The sequence below is a fragment of the Salvelinus fontinalis genome, chromosome 6, assembly GCF_029448725.1.
Source record: "Salvelinus fontinalis isolate EN_2023a chromosome 6, ASM2944872v1, whole genome shotgun sequence".
Taxonomy (NCBI): domain Eukaryota; kingdom Metazoa; phylum Chordata; class Actinopteri; order Salmoniformes; family Salmonidae; genus Salvelinus; species Salvelinus fontinalis.
The window spans coordinates 44,505,754-44,528,765 of NC_074670.1; the positions used below are offsets into that span (position 1 = coordinate 44,505,754).

At 42.0% G+C, this 23,012-nt stretch overlaps 1 protein-coding gene and 1 pseudogene across 1 annotated transcript in view; one reads left to right on the top strand and one right to left on the bottom strand.

Annotated features, from left to right (window-relative positions):
- Positions 1-6,042, top strand: part of LOC129857881 (peroxisome proliferator-activated receptor gamma coactivator 1-beta-like) — a 58,310-nt gene extending 52,268 nt beyond the window's left edge. Inside the window, exons 9-12 of the mRNA XM_055926557.1 lie at positions 92-167; positions 278-396; positions 541-674; positions 1,582-6,042. Coding sequence (XP_055782532.1) covers positions 92-167; positions 278-396; positions 541-674; positions 1,582-1,673 — 421 coding nt within the window. The 3' untranslated portion in view covers positions 1,674-6,042. The remainder of the gene's footprint in view (positions 1-91; positions 168-277; positions 397-540; positions 675-1,581) is intronic.
- Positions 5,967-22,091, bottom strand: LOC129857882 (rod cGMP-specific 3',5'-cyclic phosphodiesterase subunit alpha-like; annotated as a pseudogene).
- Positions 22,092-23,012: the final 921 nt, after the last annotated feature.

A 23,012-nucleotide genomic window follows, 5' to 3' on the forward strand; every position in this document is an offset into this window, starting at 1 on the left:
CCATGTGTACTGTCTTCTCTCATTGGCATGTGACTCAGGTTCTTCCATTAGCTCCCGTCTTATTCTCTCTGCTTTGTGTCTCTCTCCTCAGCTGTGAGAACTCTGAGACGTGCCACGGAGACAAGCAGAGAAACAAAATCTCCAAGTCTGTGTTTCAAATTGACGAGGTAAATACCAGTTCTGCTATTATGAGTTTTTTCCGTGTGTGTGAAGTCGGCATGATTTGCCACTGCGGCAAGTGTCCTGTTCTGACGGTTGCCATTGTGTCGTTGCCTAGGACAACTGCCAAGTGTTCTACATACACAACCTGCCAAGCAGCGTCACACAAACGATGCTGCGCAAACGCTTCGAGGCCTTTGGAGACCCGGAGGACTGCAAAGTCATCACCAAACACGAGTAGGTCCTTTTTTTTATCAGCCTGTCTGTGACCTTCCAGAGTACGGAATGCAGTGAACGTGAGGACCACGTGCCGAAACTCTCTGTCTTCTGTGTGTGTTGATGTGTGTGTGCGTGCGCATGTGTTTGTGTGTGTGCGCATAGGGAACGCTGTGGAGTCATCAAGTTCCGTCCGGCACCCAGCGGGCAGCAGATCCAGAGGCACAGACGAGAGCCGCTTTTCCAGAATGGAGCGGGTGGCATGCACAGGCTCAGCAGGAAGAGATACATAGATCTGGGTAAACAGAGATACAGTCAAACCATGTTGAACGTTGATAAAGGTGCCACACATTGGATTTCTTAGAATTTTTGCATTGTAATTTCAGAACATGTCCATGATATATCTGGCGCTAATAGTGGAATGATAGTGTTTCACAGTATTGCACAGTATTACCCACCAGTGTTGTGATTGTCTGTGATATTTTCATATTGATTTCTCCCGCCCAGTGGCAACTGTTGTCAAACTGGGAAAGCTGTTCAGACTTTGTGTCTGGGTTATCTTGTGGAAATGGCTCGTTTCCTGTTTGTTGAAATTCTACACTGTTCCCTCAGTTTCAATTTATGGGAGAAAACATGTACTGAATAGTGTAGGGAATCATTGTACCATCTCAATCGCTGTGAAATATAGTACCATCTAAATCGCTGTGAAATATATTTAGTATATTTCACAGCAATTTAGATGGTACAATGATTCCCTACACTATTCAATGCTTGTTTTCTCACATAAAAAGTAATACTGTGAAAATATCATTTCACTATTAGTGGCAGATATATTATGGACATATTTCTGAAATTACAATGCAAAGGAAATGTGTCGCACCTTTTACTTGTATTTATCCTTTATTTAACTAGGCAAGTCAGTTAAGAACACGTTCTTATTTACAATGACAGCTTACCGGGGAACAGTGGGTTAACTGCCTTGTTCAGGGGCAGAACAACAGATTTTTACCTTGTCAGCTCAGGGATTTGATCCAGCAACCTTTTGGTTACTGGCCCAATGCTCTAACCTGTAGGCTACCTGCCGCCCAAAGGAGTATGAACTGTTAGATGGCAGCAATGCTAAGATATTGTACAAGTTGTATCTCCATGTAATGTTGATGGCTATGATGACACTGTTCTTACAAAGCTGTGTGTTTCCCTCTCCAGACGAAGCTGGACCAGGGCCGGTGAAGAGCAAGTATGACGCCCTGGACTTTGACACCCTGCTGAAGGAGGCCCAGAAGAGCCTGCATCGCTGACGGTGACTCGGCTGGACTCGCCTTAGAACCCTCATACCACCCCCAGACTCGGCTCAGTACCTCAACCAAGGCACCTCGTCATGTTTACATTTTTAACATTGGATTAAGAAACGGACCTAGTCTCTTTCAGCTGAGGATACTACAGAGGAAGCTAGCGGGGGTTGGAGGGATGGAGAAAAAAAAAAGCAACGAAACAACATAAAATGTATCTGAACACAAAAAGCTGCTTCCTGTCTGTGTTCATGACTTTGTTGTGACTCGTCGTGGTCCCGTTGAGAGCCGATGGGCGTGTGGGCGGGCGAGACCTCTGTAGCAAACCTTGCTCCCTCCGTTGGTCGTTGTGGTGTGTGTGTCTGCGTGTGTGTGTCGTTTTTTTGTACCCCCTTGGTCACTACTGGTGGAACTGCAAGCTGTATTCGCCATTACGTTGTACGGTATATAACAAAACCTGCTTAATATTAGCAAAATTGTGGATGTTCAAACTGTGTGTGTTATGACATAAAATACAAAACCAAAAAAAATCTTTGGAACAGCTTAAAGTTTACAAATCGAAAAATGAAAAGAAAAAAAATCTTGTTTTTTGTCATTTTAGTGCTTCCTTGATTTAATCTATGCACTCTAATGAGGTAATCGTGTTTCCTCACTCGACTTCTTCCCCCTACTCTGCCACTCAACACTGCTATGCTGTTGGCTGCTTTACTCTATAGGTTTCCTATTCACTGCTGCTGAGCTAGCCACTCTCACAACCTGGTTACGCTGATCTTGGATGGCAGTCACTTCCTATCCTACCAACTCCACATAAATGGGGCTATGACAACTAACACTATTATGTCATGAAGTAAACGTCAAGGCATATTTACCATATGAAAACTCACTCACTCTCCAGAGCAAAATCACAATCTATCCCAGCCAATTCTCTGCACTGTTTGTACTATCTGAACATGTCTGATATCAATCAGTAAGCGCAACCCAGCCAAGGACAGAGCAGAATCAGACATTTACTCCAGGTTCTAGAATATACCTTATACTATAGTAATGGAATGTACACCTCACTGATCTGAATGTAGAGCCCTTACCCGAATCCAAGTCTCTGGAGTTGTGCTCCTTAATAGAGCTCCATTGCAGCCCGTCTCTTTGTGATGCACCCAGCAGCATAGCTGAGGGAGAGAGCGTCCAAGGCTCACCGTACCATTAACACCAGAGAGAGGGGTGGTAAATCAAAAGTCTGTTGAACTCTGTTGGATTTTCCCAGAGATATGGATGGTACCACATCAGACAAGCGTCTCCACCTAATTTAGATCCTTCCCTCTTCGTCTCGGGTGCTCTCTCCCTCGTTTTATTCTTGCTCTTCCACCTCTGAAACACTAATTTACTTCTCCCAATCTATCCTTTCTTATTGGTGGAGGAGTTCAGCTTGCTTTTCCTACTAAAACTCCCATAACTCGCCTCGTGGCTAAAAACTCAAAATAGTTTGCGTGTCAGTTTTCGGACCGTGTATCCAATGTGTACCTGAGTGTGTCGTCTGTCTGTCTCGTGTTCGGGTTGGCGCTGCCATCGCTGGGGATCCCAGGAGGACCAATGGCCCTCTGGTGTGCTGGGAGACTGAATACCAATTTTCTTCTCTCCCGCTCTCTTTCTTGTTTTCTTCAAAGACCAGGTCCCCCTGTCCCCCAGCCCCTCAATACTGTACAGCCTAGCTCTTCTGTGTGTGGGCATGGGGCCTCGTGCTGCCCCAGCCTTGGCAAACCTCCTTTTTTTCTAACAGATTATCCCTGTGTCTCTCTCTCTCTCTCTGTCTCTTCCCCATTTATCTAATCTTCTCCATTTATCTAATCTTCTCCTCTGTAACACACATGAAATTGAATGTTTACATCACTGAATTCTCGTTCGACTTTATTAGAGCGCACACTAAGTACAAAGACGCCTTATTCAGTGTTAGAGTATCCTATCAGGATGTGCCTTCGTGGCTTACCCTAGTAGGTTTACTAAAGAAAAGAAAAAAAGACAAATATTTAGTGCTATACATACTGATAAAAAAATATATTTAAAAAAACTTGCTAATCAAAAGAAGAAAAGCTGAATAACTATTTGTGCTTAGTATGTATACTACTAAAAAGTGAGAGAATGTGCTGGTTTACATGATAAAAAATTAAATATGATATATAATGTGTATATAGCACTATACGTAGTGTAAACATGAAATGTATCGTTGTGTCTATACAGCGATTTGTAGATGTGCATTATAAGGGTGGTGGGACACCATTGCAAATCAGACTGGCAAGGATAAACTGTTTAAAGATGCAAGGTTGAACAATACAGGGAGTAACTGAACTGAAGGGAATTTATTTTAAAATGACTTGACACAAGTCAAACACTGTTGTATAAAGTATCCCTTTAGATATGCTATAGAAAGTTGAATTTCTTTTTTTAATGATTTCAATATTTTTGATGATTTTTCTTTTTTTTACGCAATTGAGATGCAATACATATATCTATGAGACAGCCTTTCTCAAAGATTGGAAGTGGTTATTTCAGTGGTTGGTTGTTAAAATAAATCCTTGAAAACTGATCCTGTACTGTACGCTGTAAAACTGCTGTTAAAAAAAGATTAATATATATATATATATATATATATATATATATATATATATATATATATATATGAAATGACAAATAATAATGTGGTCAGTCATGCCATACATCAAAAAATCATGTATAACAATAATACCATTGCACATAAAGCCCCAAATAATGAAATATCTGTTCACAACTTTTCATGAAAGGAGCTAGGCCTATTACTGACACATGTTGTTGGTAGACAGGTTGCTAAACTTGTTGAAATTCAGTGGACACTCGTATAATGATTGGCAACTTGTGAACATGTATGACTGACTATTTTTGGAGAGAGGGAACGAAAACAGTCACTGAGCTTTTTAGCCCCCGTTGAATTTTCAGACTACTTGATGCCAGTGAAGTCCTTCCATCAGTAGAATTGAATGACAACAAAACGATTTCTCACGAGGAGAGCCTTAAAACAAATAGGGGGAAGCTAAAGCTATCACTATAGCTTTTAATATTACCGTTTTATCTCCTTTCAAATCCAATGTGTTTTATTATTACAACTTTTTTCAATACAGCCATATTATAAAAGGTATATAAATATATATACATATGAATATATATTTGTGTGTTTGTGTAGATATTAAGATGATTATATACTTTCTTATAGAAAACTTTGATGTTGACCATTTTCCTCAGTGTTTCAGAGCACTTCGGCACATTTCAACAACTACTGTCAACCTAGGATTTGTTAGGTTGAGAGATGATCCAAATTGAACCCCTTCCAAAGGTAACCCTCGTCAGAACAGAATGCAATTCTTCCCATTCTTCATTTCAGAAAATGGCAAGAAATGAACTTGAGGCAAGTTGACCAAAACAATATTTGATGTTGGCTTTAAATCGAATTCGGAGAGCCTTGTCAGATTGATTTTCTAACTGTCATTATCCAACTACATAGTCCACACAAATACATATTTAAGTTTTCCGATTTTATTTCATTGGGAAATGTCTCTTTAAACTCACCATGTTAATAAACTTGCCCTATAGAAAGAAAGTGCGTGCAATACTGGTCCTTGAATCACCACTGTTCACTGTACTCTGGATGTAAATGGCCATGTGTATTAAAGGTTATTTTGTATCCCAAACAGACAGAGCGCTTTCTGTCAACACACAGAAAACGTCTGATAACATAATGGTAATGTGATGTCAATGGCCACTTTGGAGGCTGCAAACTGTCAAAATCTAGCTAGCGGTGGGCAGGTCTTTGGTGGAAGACAAATTGACATAAAAGGGCATACATTGTTTTTCTTATTTAGATTTTTTCATTGCTATTGATCTAATAACTATCAAAATTCACAAAATGATTTCCTTTTTTAATGTAGTTTGGTAAACGGTAAATACTGCTAGTAAGATTTTATATTTTTACATCTGTTGGTTTATTTTACGTTTATTATTTTTTATTTATACGCCACTTAGTTTGGATGTCTTTTAATGGTGTTTTTCCCCCTGTTTTGTGTGATTTCAGATGTCTTCAGAATGTGGAGACAAAATGCATTTCAGTACTTTTGAATTGTTAAAATCTAGTTTCGTAGATACATTTATCTATAGACTGAAATGATCTGATGTTATAAATTATATTTTAATTCATGTAAATAGTTTCAAAATGAAGACTATGGCTTCATTTTAAACTGAATACATTTCTCTTCAGAGATTGTTTACATTATTAAACTGTAGAAATGTTCCTCATATACTGTAAAAAGTACATATTTTATTGATTTGCCTCCAAAAAATAAAACCCTAATGAACAACATGTGAAGGTTTGGACATTATACAATCAGTTAGGCATTAATTGATGTGTCAATGGTTGAGACTGTACACATGTACTAGAGCAAATAGAGTAGAGCAGGTCTTGAAGTATCCCTGTGCTACTATGATTTGGTGTTACACCACAAGGACAAGACAACACACAATCGCAGTAGTTAAAATAGTTGAAATCATATCTTTACGGTCCTTGTTTATGTGTTGCTGATTCAGAGCCAATACATAAAGTGCATTGACACTATGCATACTAGGCCACTGATTCTTGACCTGCGCCAACTAGTAATTACAACACAAGGAAGCAACAAAAGGGTATTTCTCTAGCTAAAGGCTTACACAGCAAATCAATTCAAATGAAATGTTATTGGTCGCATACACATATTTAGCGGATGTTATCCAACAGCACAGTAACATCTAACAATTCACAACAATACACACAAATCTAAAGTAAAAGAATAGACTTAAGAAATATATAAATATTAGGATGAGCAATGTCGGAGTAAATCAATTACCTACCATTCCCCCTGCTTTCTACAAAGAGTAACATCTCATCTGACACAAGCATATTTGGTATGATTCTATAATTCATTATTTTGATACAGTGGCTTGGGGAAGGGGAGTTGGGGTCCCTTGGAGTGTCTATGTCAGCACTGAGCAGTTATTCTTGCTAAGGGGACATATCTAGCTAGCCTAGTAGGCGGGCGGACACACTGACTGATTAAGGGCGGCAGGTAGCCCAGCAGTTAAGAGCGTTGGGCCAGCAACCGAAAGGTCGTTCATTCAAATCCCAGAGCTCACAAGGTGAAAAATCTACCAATGTGCCCTTGAGCAAGGCACTTTAACCTAGTCGCTCTGGATAAGGGCGTCTGCTAAATGACTAACATGTATCTTAAGGAGCCGCTGGCCAGTTTTCCGCTCTTCTTGCCTGTGATTCACAAATCAGTGTGATATTCTTTAACTGGATGTCTCTCATTCCTCTGCAGCCTCAGCCTCTATACGGCTACGCTGCCCTTGTGTCAGGACGAGACACTTACGAGCATCACTGAGCATCACAGCCCTATACGGGCAACCCTGACTGCAGCTCTCCCCTATTGGTGAAACACAGAGAGCGAGGCAGCAGCGTCACCATCGCGAGTGACGACACTACAATGCAGTGCTTAGCAAAGTGCTTGCGTGTGCTCACTACTGCGTGTGTAGCTGTGTGGTGTATAGTGGTGACGCACGGCTCTTCGCTACAGGAAAGGAAAATCCGCCTCCTGATCCCCTCTTCCAATCAGTTCTCATTATACGCGCTCAATTAGGTTGCCACCCTCACGGGCATCGTTCTGTGTGTTTGTAAGATTGTTATGTATGGCCCCAGTGGGACAGTTAACACACACACTATATCCTGAGGGAGGATGCTGCGTCGCAGAGTGTACGATGCTAATGCTGTGGACTTAATTCTGCAGTGAGGGACCAGTGCAGAGAGTTGAATTACAGGTTTATGTACATTATTAATAACCCTAGGATAACCACTGTTGAAATCAAAGATATATGTTTAGCCATTGGAAATGATACCCACCCACTTCATTCTAACTGAATTCCATATTTCTAAAGTCAATTTCATACTGCCTAATCAACGAGTACAATCAGTTCATTGTAAATTCCACTGAAATGCCTAAGTATTCACATTCATTGCACAGGAATAGGCTGTGTTTGACATTGTCCACACCCTGCTCCATCCTGTGGATCCTGATACAATTCCTTCCATATATAGGTCAGTGTACAGCACAGTGCCGTATACTGTAAAGCTATGCTAGGCTAATGTTAACCAGCTCTTGTAAATCGATATCGGGTACAGGGACTGAAAGATCCTGTCTTGGTGCTGAGAAGAATAGTCACTTTGGTCCAGGACTGGGAACTCCCTAATCTAGTTGACAACACAGGTCTTTGACTGGGGGGCTGCTTCGGCTGCACTTCCTGTGTGATAGATGGAACAACACAGGGTTAGAGTACAGGGTCCGTATTCACAAAGCGTCACAGACTAGAAGCGCTGATCTGAGATCAGGTCCTCCCTGTCCATATACTCGTATTCATTATGATCTAAAAGGGATCCTAGATCAGCACTCCTACTCTGAGAAGTTTTATGGATATGGGCCCTGATCTCACATTGATTAAATGTAATTAGCCCCAGAGCATAAGCTTTACATTGTTTCAAACAGAGATAGCCCAAGTTTTTGAGAGGTAGTCTGCCATGTTTGGATTCCCCAAAAATAGCTGCTCTTAGTAGTTTCCTCCATGTCTGAAGAGGACGTTTGGAGCATCTCTTAATGATATGGTCATTACTATGATTGAGGTTCTTCACCAATGTTATAAATTCCACTGTGTAATTAATATCAACAGTCTAAATCCCTGGTCTTTTCTGTGTCTGTCTCTGTGTCTCTTGGTGCTGTGTGTGTGTGTGTGTCCCTTTGTGTCTTGTGTCTTACCCTGCTTGGCTGCGGTGGTGACGACGGCTACCTCGTCTTTGGCCTCCTCCAGAGCGGCCACCTTGGTTTCGTGCATCTCCTTCAGAGCGTTCCACTCCCTTCTGTTGATCAGCAGGCGGTCCAGCATGCGGGTGATCGCCATGTGGAAACGAGAGAACTCCTAGAGGAGGTGGGAGGTGGGAGAAAAGGGGAAGGAGGGGAGGTGTGAGACAAGAGGGAGGTAGATGAGGAGGGAGGGAAAACATTCCGTTCAAAATACTAGTTAGATCTATTTTGCTTGGTCTTCAGTGCCATCTAGTAGTTATTGATTCATAATAGAGACGCAGGGACTCACCTTGATCACAAAAGCAGACAAAATCAACGAAACCACACTGCATCTTGGGAAGATCAGCTGATTTAGTCCTGTCCATCATTGGCTGGGGGGAAAGATATGAATCATGGGATTAGTAGTGCAAATGTACTGAAACAACACCTGGGCTCTACTTACTCCAGCTTAAGCAATCAAATAAACCTAAAACTAAAGTTTCCCATTCTGACACAAATGCTATTAAACTCCTAGGGAGCTGGCTGGGTAAAACGGTGTGAGTCAGGATATGGTCCAGTTGACTGGGCCGTGGTGACCGCTCTTTCTGACTCAGTGTACTACATAATAGGCAGTACATCACCACATGCCCAATGGGAATGCTCTCTCTCTCTCCCTCCCGCCATGCAGTTCTTACAATAGGCTGCTGCTCCAGCACAGTCCTCTCCAGGTCACCCTGCTCCCAGAACTCTGCAGCTACAGACAGCGCCACCTGTAGGCCCACACAGGAATGGTCACACACACACAACACTGAATATGAAACTTACAGTATGATGATGTCCATAGCAACAAGAGTGCATTTGTTTGTGCACTCTTGTTAGTACGGAAATATTCTTTTAAGATTTCATAGATACTGTAGTATGAAAGGCCTGCTCCTGATGCAATCCAGACCTCACGAGCAAAATGCCATTACAGAAAGGATATTCCACATTCCTCTCACATCCTCTGCTGAGCGCAACAGTGTACAGTGTTCTGCAGTTACTATGCTGCCATATGAGAAGAGCAGCAGGACTTCATTCTTCAAACATCTGTGTTAATCCCCCATGTCCACCAGACATATGTGTTTTGTTTTGCCGGATGTCTAGCCTGCATTTTCCATACTTGACGTGTAGGAAAGCTAAGGCAAGCTTTGTCAAAAAATAAATTTGCATCCTGTAGCACTAATTCCAAAAATGTTGGGACACTGTAAAGTCCATGGAGAATAAGAGCACCTCCTCCCAGCTGCCCACTGCACTGAGGATAGGAAACACTGTTACCACCGATAAATCTACGATAATCTATCATTTCAATAAGCATTTTTCTATGGCTGGCCGTGCTTTCCACCTGGCTACCCCGGCCAACATTTCAGCACCCCCTGCAGCAACTTGCCCAAGCCCCCCCGCTTCTCCTTCATCCAAATCCAGACAGCTGATGTTCTGAAAGAGCTGCAAAATCTGGATCCCTACAAATCAGCTGGGCTATACAGTCTGGACCCTCTCTTTCTAAAAAAAATCAGCCGAAATTGTTGCAACCCCTATTACTAGCCTATTCAAACTCTTTCGTATCGTCTGAGATCCCCAAAGATTGGAAAGCTGCCGCGGTCATCCCCCTCTTCAAAGGGGGAGACACTCTAGACCCAAACTGTTATAGACCTATATCCATCCTGCCCTGCATTTATAAAATCTTCGAAAGCCAAGTTAACAAACAGATCACCGACCATTCCGAATCCCACCGTACCTTCTCCACTACGCAGTCTGGTTTCCGAGCTGGTCATGGGTGCATCTCAGTCACGCTCAAGGTCCTAAACGATATCATAACCTCCATCGATAAAAGACAGTACTGTTCAGCCGTCTTCATCGACCTGGCCAAGGCTTTCGACTCTGTCAATCACCGCATTCTTATCGGCAGACTCAATTGCGTTGGCTTCTCAAATGACTGCCTTGCCTGGTTCACCAACTACTTCTCAGGTAGAGTTCAGTGTGTCAAATCGAAGGGCCTGTTGTCCTCTGGCTGTCTCTATGGGGGTGCAACAGGGTTCAATTCTCGGGCCGACTCTTTTCTCTGTGTATATCAATGATGTCGCTCTTGCTGCTGGTGATTCTCTGATCCACCTCTATGCAGACAACACCATTCTGTATACATCTGGCCCTTCTTTGGAGACTGTGCTAACTAACCTCCAACGAGCTTCAATGCCATACAACAGTCCTTCCGTGGCCTTCAACTGCTTTTAAATGCTAGTAAAACTAAGTACATGCTCTTCAACTGATTGCTGCCCGCACCTTCCCGCCCGACTAGCATCACTACTCTGGACGGTTCTGACTTAGAATATGTGGACAACTACAAATACCTAGGTGTCTGGTTAGACTGTAAACTCTCCTTCCAGACTCACATCAAGCATCTCCAATCCAAAGTTAAATCTAGAATCGGCTTCCTATTCCGCAACAAAGCATCCTTCACTCATGCTGCCAAACATACCCTTGTAAAACTGACCATCCTACCAATCCTCGACTTCGGTGATGTCATTTACAAAATAGCCTCCAAAACCCTACTCAATAAATTGGATGCAGTCTATCACAGTGCCATCCGTTTTGTCACCAAAGCCCCATATACTACCCACCACTGCGACCTGTACGCTCTCGTTGGCTGGCCCTCGCTTCACACTCGTCGCCAAACCCACTGGCTCCAGGTCATCTACAAGACCCTGCTAGGTAAAGTCCCCCCTTATCTCAGCTCGCTGGTCACCATAGCAACGCCCACCCGTAGCACGCGCTCCAGCAGGTATATCTCTCTGGTCACCCCCAAAACCAATTCTTCCTTTGGCCGCCTCTCCTTCCAGTTCTCTGCTGCCAATGACTGGAACGAACTACAAAAATCTCTGAAACTGGAAACACTTATCTCCCTCACTAGCTTTAAGCACGAGCTGTCAGAGCAGCTCATAGATTACTGCACCTGTACATAGCCCATCTATAATTTAGCCCAAACAACTACCTCTTTACCTACTGTATTTATTTATTTTGCTCCTTTGCACCCCATTATTTCTATCTCTACTTTGCACCTTCTTCCACTGCAAACCAACCATTCCAGTGTTTTTTTACTTGCTATATTGTATTTACTTCACCACCATGGCCTTTTTATATTTTTATTTATTTATATATATATTTTGTTTGCCTTCACCTCCCTTATCTCACCTCACTTGCTCATATTGTATATAGACCTATTTTTCACTGTACTATTGACTGTATGTTTGTTTTACTCCATGTGTAACTATGTGTTGTTGTATGTGTCGAACTGCTTTGCTTTATCTTGGCCAGGTCGCAATTGTAAATGAGAACGTGTTCTCAATTTGCCTACCTGGTTAAATAAAGGTGAAATAAATAAATAAATAAAAATATTATTACTTACCCTCTTGCTCTTTTGCACCCCAGTATCTGTATTTGCACATCATCATCTGCACATCTATCACTCCAGTGTTAATGCTAAATTGCTATTATTTTGCCTCTATGGCCTATTTATTGCCTTACCTCCCTACTCTTCTACATACTGTACATAGATTTTTCTATTGTGTTATTGACTGTACGTTTGTTTATGTGTAACTCTGTGTTGTTGTTTTTGTCGCACTGCTTTGCTTTATCTTGGCCAGGTCGCAGTTGTAAATGAGAACTTGTTCTCAACTGGCCTACTTGGTTAACTAAAGGTGAAATAAAATAAAAATATATATATGCTTAACTTTTCAACTAGATAAAAGCTAGCTAGTTGGAGTCTGTGTGTGTACTTTCGTTTGTACCACCGCAAGGTAAAGCAACGCACGAGTGGGAAATACTGAACGCATGAAGTACACAGAGCGCAACGCAGCGTTGGGGACGACTCCATTGACAATGAATGTCTTCTGCCGGAACACAAAGAGCTTGATGCATTTGGTGGACATGAGGCATTACCTTGCTCTGGATCTCCCATGGTTTGGCGACAGCAGACAAATCACAGGCCGTCATCATCATAGCCCTGAGTATGTAGAGGACAGATAGAGTGCGAGTAGTACTACAGTTCGAAGGTCTCTAGGAAAAGCAGTTGTACAATTATTTTCTCCACACCTTTGTGAAAACATAATTGATGACAGATTGTGTTTTAAGTCTAATATGGTCTTGGAACTGTAGCCAAAGACATCCATAGTTTATCTTTGTCTTAGATTCTGCCCCGTTTAGTCTTAGATTCTGCCCCGTTTTGTCTTAGATTCTGCCCCGTTTTGTCTTAGATTCTGCCCCGTTTTGTCTCAGATTCTGCCCCGTTTTGTCTCAGATTCTGCCCCGTTTTGTCTCAGATTCTGCCCCGTTTTGTCTCAGATTCTGCCCCGTTTTGTCTTAGATTCTGCCCCGTTTTGTCTTAGATTCTGCCCCGTTTTGTCTTAGTGTCTACCCTGTTTTGTTTGAAAAGTGAAATAATACAAAGACATCCATAGTTTCCTCCATAGGGCACAACTACCTTCATATGCCTAGGCCTACTACTCAGCTAGGAAATTCACCTACATGACTATCGCCTTGCGAGTGGTCACCTGTGTCATGTACTTGGTCCAAACATCCCAGCTCTCGTAGGTCTTCGATTGGTCCACGATCTTTTGGAACATGGTTATTTTCCTACAGACAGGAGAAAATCACCCCCAGTTACCATGACTCAGGATGCCTCCTAAATGGCACCCTATTCCCTGTACCTATTCCCTATATAGTGCATTACTTTTGATCATGGCCGATAGGGTTCTGGTCAACACAAGTGCACTATGTAGGGAATAGGGTGCCATTTGGGACGAACAGACAATCTCTATGCCCTCAGGTATGTACTGTATGTATTATGGGGCAATGCATTTAAAACATATTTGAAAAATACAATACACTCACTTGAAGTAGAGAGCGAGGTCGGTGGCGATGATGGCGATGTCCATCAGATGTATGACATGCTCGTGCTGAGCACGACTTAGATTCTGATGAATATTTAAGGCCTGAAACAGGTACCAAGATAAGTTTGAATGTGATAACATAAGTATTCAACATTTTTGTTGAATCCGGGAATACCAACACGTGTATAATATATCAAATGTATGAATAAGGAATAACAAACAAAGCCCTAGGATAATTGAAATATTCCAATTCCTAGGGGGAAGTATGAAGACGCTGCCTGCCACAGTTCATGGTCCGGCGATATTGTGAACACTGAAAGTTGCCTAATTATCTGATGGCCAGATTCTCCCAGGCACATTCTGTGCCATCAGAACTGCATCATTCACAGTCTAGCTTCTCCAAGGGAGAAACCAAACCCTCTCAGGTCAGAACCTAGAGAGGCTCAGGCTGCATCCCAAATAGAATCCTATTCATTATATAGCGCACTACTTTTGACTGGAGCCCTATGGGCTCTTGTCTAAACTAGTGCACTATGTACAGATAGGGCGCCATTTGGGAGGCAACCTCACTCACAAGATCTCTCAGCAGGGTCTTCCCAATCTCCAGATGGTGTCTCTCCAAGATGGAGGAGCCGTGGAGCTTGGCACGAGGGTTTCCAGACCTGACAAACACAGGAGGAGGGAGAGGAAGATTGAGATCGACCGCAAAGATAGATTAGCCATTGGTAAGAAACGAGTCATTGCTTTCTCAGTTGCTGTCTCTACACTTTTCCAGGTATTACTGTAGGCAGCAGACCTGCTTTCAAATAGTATTGGTTTTCCTTCAAATACTTAAGCTACGCTTGATTGAACTTGCTCTAGCTTTACTCTGGTACTCTAGACAGGCTCAAATCAAACATTCAAAGTAATTGAACGACAACAAACACTATTTGATCACATCATTCCATTACTTCATCTGGTAGAGGTTGTTTGTGCCTTTGTGGTCGATATTGTGGCATAAGCCAGCTGTTACCATGGCCATGGTCTCTAGGTCTGTGTAGTAACGCTTCAGGTCACCTGTCTAATGCAATGATACAGAAAGTTAGGTTAGGTCACATGTCTAATGATACAAGAAATTAGGTTAGGGCCAGGATTCATGGAGCTTCCCCCAGGGGCAGTACGGAGCCACACCTGCGCTTCTTATTAATGTCCTTGCAGTGACACCCTATCCACCCCCACGCCGCTCCCAGCCTGCTCCTATGGAGACGCCTGGCTCTGTAGGCCTCATTAGAACCAATGAAGCATGGACCCACCGAGCTACACAGCCACGCAGGGCTGCTGATAATGAGCTTGACGCTCCTCTCTGCTCCTCCTTCCTCTGCGAGTTATGAATATCTGAGGAATTTACTGTGATTATACATTATAGGGACACTGCAGAGAGAGGAAGGGTCACGCTTGGATGACTCGTTACATTACATGGAAGGAGGGTGTTGGTGTCAGGAGGTTCACAACGCAGTAAAGATAGACTCTTACACCTGGCCACTACAGCTTGAAGATGTATTACATGCATCAACTGTCATGGTATCATCACCCACGGTATGTGTACGATAATGTAGGTTATGTTTTTATCCATGAGGGTTTGTGTAATGTAAGGCTTAATACGTCCCAAAGGGCACCCTTTTCCCTATAGAGTGCACTACAAGTACTACAAGTACCTGGGGAATAGGGTGCCATTTGGGACTCCTCGTTTTGTAATAGAATGCTGGTTAGCTGTAGATGAGAGGAGGCACTCACCATGAGCCGAGTGAACACGGTCTGGCCCACGTTGAAGCCACGACTCCAGTTGTGGTAGGTGATCTGCCTGTAGCCCTTACTCAGAGAGTAACAGAACCTGGTGAGGGTCTGAGAGGAACATACATAGGGATAGTTATGGGTCAGCTAGTTATAGCAGAAACACATGTCATAAAGCCAATGCAACCAGGGTAGCTAACATCTTCTACATCGGGATCATATTACCTATAACCAGCATCAACTGTCATGATTTAGTTATTAAATGTTTGTCATGCAATTGTTACGATTGAATTGTATAGCGATGCTTTATTACACATTATTGAGCAGAACTATGCATCTATAATGGGAAAAACATGACTTGGTAACAGTAGGAACAAGAGACTCTTGCCAAGATGCTGCTTCATCAGAGATGTCTCACCTCGCGGGGGACGTGGAACTTGTCCACCACACCCAACTCGTGGTACATCTTAATGCCTAACATGACCAGGTCTAAATGACTGTGCTCAAAGTCACAGAAGTGAAACTCAAAGATCTCCGACTTGGTAGAGGGCGGTAGAACTTCAGACTGTATGGAAACAGTGAAACAAAGTGCATTCTGTAGACTTCCAAGGCAGCTAGCCAGCCAGTCAGCCAGCCAGCCAACACAAGAGACAAATAGAAAATAAATGGAAGTTGGAATAGTTGTTTACCAGGATTGCTTCCAGGTCAGCATCCTCACACTCATGTGGCTCCTTTCCATACCTCTCCCTGGTATCCTAAAAGCAAATAACACCGTAAGTGTTCACCTAGGATGACATAACGCTCTATCAATCCATTTCTGGATTCCTTGAAAACCTTGGTTATTTTTCTATAAAAATCTCTGTCCAAATCTCACAGATGGTAACTAACATTCCACCATTGATTGATTACTCCGTATCTAGTATGGCAGGCTATTTACCATGTTATGAATTTGTTTTTCACCACCTGTGTGTGAATAACTTGACTTTACCCACCAAGATGTCCTTCCTGTTCTCCGGGCTTGTTCCACTTGTCATAGGTGTCTGTGTTGAGCACAGACCAGCCAAGGAACTGGGTAAGAGCCTGCAATGACCAACGATAGAGTTAGACTATTGTATTTCAGACCTTGGTTCACAAAATCAGTATACACAGGCACTATCAAACGGGATTTGAGAGGGGGATGTGGTACAATAACGATTGGGAAGCTATATTTTCAAATGGATTACTGTAATTTACAATGTTATTGATAAATATTTCAAAGGCTCTATAAAGTTATAATATGCGTTAACTGGCACTATCCCTAATGTAAGAGTGGATGAGAGTAGAGTAGGAGGCTTGACTCCAACCAATAAATAATGCAGATACTGTCAATGGCCTGTGTTTATTTATACAGCGGCGACTCAGTATCTTCGCTCTACTTCCCCCTCAGTAACACTTGAGAGTAGCATACCTCCATTAGAGTTTCATCCTGCTAGTCAAAGGGTTTCCCCATCTTTCCTGTTGTAGAAGGTGGCTCCTGCAACTATTTCTTATTCACAATGGGGTGGGACAGCACGTTCTTAATGGTCAAGCCAGATGTATCTACATGTCACGATCGCTGGAATAATTATCAGATGTTGAGTTCCACATCATTTATTAGAAAGTGAAACTTAGCAACGCAAAACAAAACAACAAACAATAAACTAACACCGAACCTTGACTACAGAGGTGCTACGTGCTCTGACTCAAAACAATATCCCATAAACACCGGTGGGAAAAACAGCAACTTAAATATAATCCCCAATTAGAAACAACGATTACCAGCTGCCTCTAATTGGGAATCATACAAATCACCAACATAGAAAATAAACTAGAACACCACATAGAAATAAATAAACTAGATCACCCCCAGTCACACCCTGACCCACTTCACCATAGAGAAACAATGGCTCTCTATGGTCAGAGCGTGACACTACAGGCCCTTTCTGAACAGGACAATGAAACAGGAACCATCTGACGTCGTTGGCTTTGCGTTGGGTTCACAGCAGTACAAAAGCAATATTTGATGACTTGAACCTGACATCCTTGACATTGAATGTGTTAGTCCTCAGCGATGCATGACTTGAAACTAAAATGTAAAATACTTTGTATGGATAAGTCATTGCCAAGTGTTGGAAATAGCAGTATCAATTTATCTACTACAACGATACTCCACTTGGCCACAGGACTATAGCCCCTTCAGTAGCATAGATCATATTTGTTTTAATTGATGCATTCAAGCTCAGACTCTCTAAGATCTGATGTCGACCCTGTTTGCGACAGGTGTCGGCATGCTACTGCTTTATTGATAAATACGTTTTGGTCTTGCCCTTCACTACATAACTATGTGTCTGCCATCTTTAATACCATATCTGAAGTATTACAGGTACCTTTTGCTCCTACTGCCAAAACATCATTATTTGTTGGCAATTAGGTTGATTTTACTTCGGGGGAAATCACCCTCTCCTCCTCATTTTGTGTCGATTAAAAAGGTCTTACACTTTAGTAAATTGGAGAAGATATACCCTACGGGGTTCTACCGAAGGTGACAGCCTTTCTTTAACTATGTAGAGACAATGCAATTTCCCTCTACTCCACAGCAAACTGCCTAGCCTAGTTTTGTATTGAATTGCTTTACCTTTGTTAGGGTTTAATATTAGACTGACTTATTATTATAATTGTTCTATTGATTTTGAAGACTAGCCGGGTTTTTTTTTTTTTACTTTGTTGTTTATTACGTGTTTTGTTATGAAAGTGTTACTTAAGAATTTAATATTTTTGTATGGGCATATACATTCAAAAAGCATTTTTTCATGGTATATTTGAATGTATAAAATCACATGTGCAATATTCTGTATTTCAATCATTGTTTACACTGTAACTGTGAAAGAATACCAATACAAGTAGTTACAAAAAAAACAACAACAATTATTTGTGCATTTGGCAGCACTGAGCTAATCAAGACAGAGATCTGATCTTACTTGGAAGCTGAAGATGTCATCTTGGGCTACGTTCATAATGTTACAGATCTGGAGGGGAGAAGAGGAAATATGGAAGAGAGGAGAGGATGATCATGGTCACTCAGATGAAAAGCACTGCACGATTAATTACAATGTCCACAAAATTGCAATTATCCATCATTTCATTGCAAGAGTACATTTCATTTCCAGGCTGTGTGCGTTTGACAGCTGCGTAATTAACTATAATGGCTTTCTGGTTGTCTGGTGCCCATGGATACCATGTACAGGGAAGAGAAGACATGGGCTGCATCCGGGAATGACACACTACCATCCCTATGCACCCTGGTCATGAGTAGTGCACTACATATTGAACAGGGTGCCATTTTGGATGCATTCATTCTTCAGTAAGTAAGGGAAGGCTTCTCAGCTCACCAGTCCCTCCTTAGCCACGTAGGTGGGGCAGGCCACTGGCAAGAGCCCAGTGGTCCGGAGCAGGGTTCCTGACAAGAACGGGGGAGATGGAGATAATAATATGATACTATTACATCAAAGTTCCAAGGAAAGAAGTTTATAGATGTGTAATTTCAAAAAGCACCAAATCAAATTCAGTAATACATGCACCCAAATGTAATTGTGGGTGTAAAAGCTGCACATAAATATTATAAGATAATGTACTGGTATATAATTTGATTTTCTACATCACTGATGAAATTACTCACGGTATAACTTTGATCTCCTCTTTTCCATGTAAAATGTAGTCAATCAATTCGTAGAAGTTTACTTCCTGGAGATAAATGAGTTGCATGTCATTAGAATCAGATTGTATGAGTTGATGTATGAATACATAATTGGACACAGCAGTGTATGGACTCAGATCTGTACAGGTGATTTGTCTACTGTACTGTTTAGTCACTAGTCACTCACTCTGCCATCAGGAGTCTTGCGTCCATCGTACTGAGGCACCTCTCCCATTTAATCACGCTTAAATACAAGGGGAACATATTAACCCTCATTAAGTCAACATATTGAAGTAAACATAAAAGGTCAAATTAACATGACAAGATAACGGTTAGTGGTTTCTGAACATTGGCATGCTAGTAGGTAGTAGGTTGAATTTCCGGTCCAACCTCACCTTAGTTTTGGTCATGTCCAAGAGGCTAACAGAGCAGCGTTCACAGTTGAGGAAATTCCTGATGGTATAGAGGGCCTTGTGGAACTGTCTCTCAATATCTGTGATCTCCTCAAACACTTTACTGGCAGACCAGAGCAGGACCTATAAGGATGGGAGGAGGTGTAGTTAAGGAGTCAAGCAGGAAAAGCATATCATTTAGTAATAAAGAAATATAAGCAGGCCTCATCATCAATATAATCTGGAGAGGTCTTGCCTGTCCCCTTCTGGTCTCACAATTGTGATGGTAGCTCAGATGGAACACTCTTAGGATCAAGTTCACATAGTTGAGGTACTTCAACAGAGTCTGTAAAGTGCCAAAAAATCTAAATTCAGTTTTACTTAGGCAGTGATGTATTTCTGAGCTTAATCTGTCAACATAAGGAGGCTGAGGGGCAGCGGCAGACTGGCCGGTCCATTTTTTGCCCAGTGGGCCTGTCTAACTTGGGTTTATGCACATTATAATTATTTGGCTAATAATGTGGGCCGCAAGGGGGGGGAAAAAGGTACAATGTGGGGGCCTCGTGAAAAAAAATGGGCTGGTGTGGGGGCCTCAAGGAAAATAATGGGCTGGGTGTGTTAGAAATGCCAGGGCCGATTTTTGGTCCCAGTCCGCAGCTGCCGAGGGGAGTGGGTAGGGCTAGAGAGGTAAACTATTCATCCTGCTTAGTGAAGTGGGGAGCTCCAATCTTGTTCACAGCTAGCATAACAGCCACCACATCCTTGCCACTCATGATGTGTTAGCCAGGACACTTTTGTTCTGGTATTCTTGGATCTGGTCCACAAAGTCACTGTAGTAGCTGCTCTGAGGGGTAACCCCGAGAAAAGTTTTTAGAACTACTAAACAAGCATCTGTCAATGTGCTCCATCTTGTTACATGTGTTACTTTTGACCATAAATCCATTGTTGAGATCATTTAACTTGCATGTCACAGTGAATCCCTAGAGCCAAAGTCAAATGAAAAGTCAAATTATTCTATGATTATGTAAAAACTCACTTCGATAACACTACTGACACATTGCTAAAAACATAATATGCTTTTATTTATACTCATATTAATCCAGGAATACATTAATTCGCTGTCATATCATCTAACGATAAGAATGGTTTGTTCTCTCAGTGTCATTGTGAGCTATTCTTGACTAGAGAATATGTATCATGATGAAAAACATCTGGATTAAAGGAAAGGACATTACAGGTGACTTTGAATAGAATGAAGGTGAGATCTCTTGCAATTACGATAACTTGGGGAAAATGGCTTTGGGCTATGACCTTTAGAAATAATCCAGGATCGCTCTAATTCAGCTGAGATTAAAGGGCTTTATCCCCTGCAGGCCCAGTAACACCCAGCAGCCATGCCTCCCTGCACAACCGATTGGTGGGGGAGGGGACTGCCTTGCCGTGGCAATCCCACACCACACTTACATATCGCAGAAATGGTGGCTCTGCCTTTCACTAGGGAAAAGGAAGACACAGAGCTCGAACCATCCTCTCCCTAATTACCATAAATAATTCTGCCAACTATACCAGAGTGAACTGAGCAGTCTCTCTCAGTGGTTGGACACTCTGTAATCCTTGATATCAGTTGAGTAATCATATGTCTCCATTTCACAAACAATGCTACCGTTGAGAAGGTCTATGACAGGAAAACATGTCTAATCTTGATGATACTTTGGCTGTATTACTTTGTTATTATTTGATAAAGGATATATTATCTGTGATTGTTTGTGAATAACAAAGTTCCAGATGTGGATATTAAGAATGTATCTGTAATCAAAGGCACTGCACGGTTTAATATGAAAACAGCAAACACATAAATCATTTTAATACAGGTATGGACAATGATGGCCATCCACTGAGGACAAGTAGTAACGTGACAAGCATGTCAAGTATGAAAATAAGCTTGGCAATCATTTTCAAATGTTAAATGTATTGGCTCTAATAAAAATTGACTGAGGGAATTGAGGGAATTAGTATTACAAATATGATGGCCTTATGCTGCCATCTAGGGGCAGTAGACAAGTAGGACTCTGAATCTGTCAGTACTAATGCTCTCATCTATATAGCGGGATGGAATACTTATGTTTACTAAATTTCATAGAAATAAACATGTCCAATTGTTTAAGATAACACAAACTGTGAGATCAACTGTAAAGTGTCCATTAGGTTCTTACCTGTATTGGGAATGTGATTTTTTAATTGCAAGGTTTCTCCACAATTGATCTATCGCTTTATATGTTGACCTGTCAGACATCTGGAATGTTAACAGTCTTCTTGGTGGTGATCACATGGCCCACGATGCCAATGTCCATGGGAAAGACTATCTCGCTATCCGGCTGGACCAGGCACTCCTCCAGGGTGGCGTCCTTGTGCACGTTGAAGAGTCTCGTGGCCAGCCGTGCCGTTACGCATCCGGTACATGAACAGGCTCATCTTCTCTGACCGAAAACACGAAGCTGAGATGTTTCATGAAATTGAAGCCTTCTCCATCTGGAGGTTGTCCTGCAGGTCTCTGACCATGTCAAATATGATCTCACTCTCTTCCACCATGTTCAGCTCATGGAAGCTGCTGATATTCACCTGGGAAGTCATGTTGTCTTAAGAAAAAGGTTAGAGACGACCTTCAGGCGGAACTTGGCGTCATAGTATTGCTTGGCGAAGTCGGGGTTGCTGTCGAGAAACGTCTCCGCCACATCTTTGTCCACGGCTGCCATTTCTCAGTTGCTGTGTGTGTATCCTCCTTCTCCTCAGAGAGTACCTAAACTGTCTGCAGGTAGTCGAGAAGAACTTAGCAGGATGGTTTTAAATGATCATGTGTGTTGATAAGCCTGCATCCAATTACACATTGAGATTATAATGCTATGTTCACATGTTGCCAGACCTATAGGCCCACCTGGAATTTGTCTCCTCAATGAATAACCTTTTGTAGGCCTACAGTACTCCTGCGTGTACAGAACGTCCTACGGTAAATATCTTGAAGTGTCGTGAAAATAATTCGTAGCCTACTGTGCTTTCCAATAACTATTTTACTCACAGACTGAGCAGAAAAATTATCATCATGGCACTAAAAGCAATAAACAGAGGAGTGGTAGAATGATTTTAACTGGTTTAGTGTATCACCCTCCTGCAGCTGAGTTGATAAATAATGTTATTAAATGTTGAAATGAGATGGAGTGTGACCTACCAAGCTCTTAAGTTCAAATATTTCCCAGAGTGTGAGTTTACAGCCTGTGTGACATGCTTGCCTAATGAAAACCTCAACTTACCTTGAGTTTTGGCAATGACAAATATGACAATATTTGTATCAAATACTCATGACCTATATTTTCTGTCAGCCTGCATGTCCTGTGCTGTAGTGCAGGGGTTTTCAAACTGGAGTCAGTGGCCCTCAGAGGGTCAGCGGATGTAGTGCAGGTGGTCCGCAATGTTTTATTTTAGAATTACACTTTTTTTTGGTGGGGGGTGGAATGTGAAAATATATTTTTTATGAATATCACTAGCTGTAAGAGATTACCATTGTGGATACCATTGTTGTGTTCCTGCGTCCAGTATGAAGGAAGTATTAGTGCAATGACTGGAAGTCGACAGGAACAATTAGCATTCTAGCTGTTCCTGTTCAGCCGACTCTGGAGAAG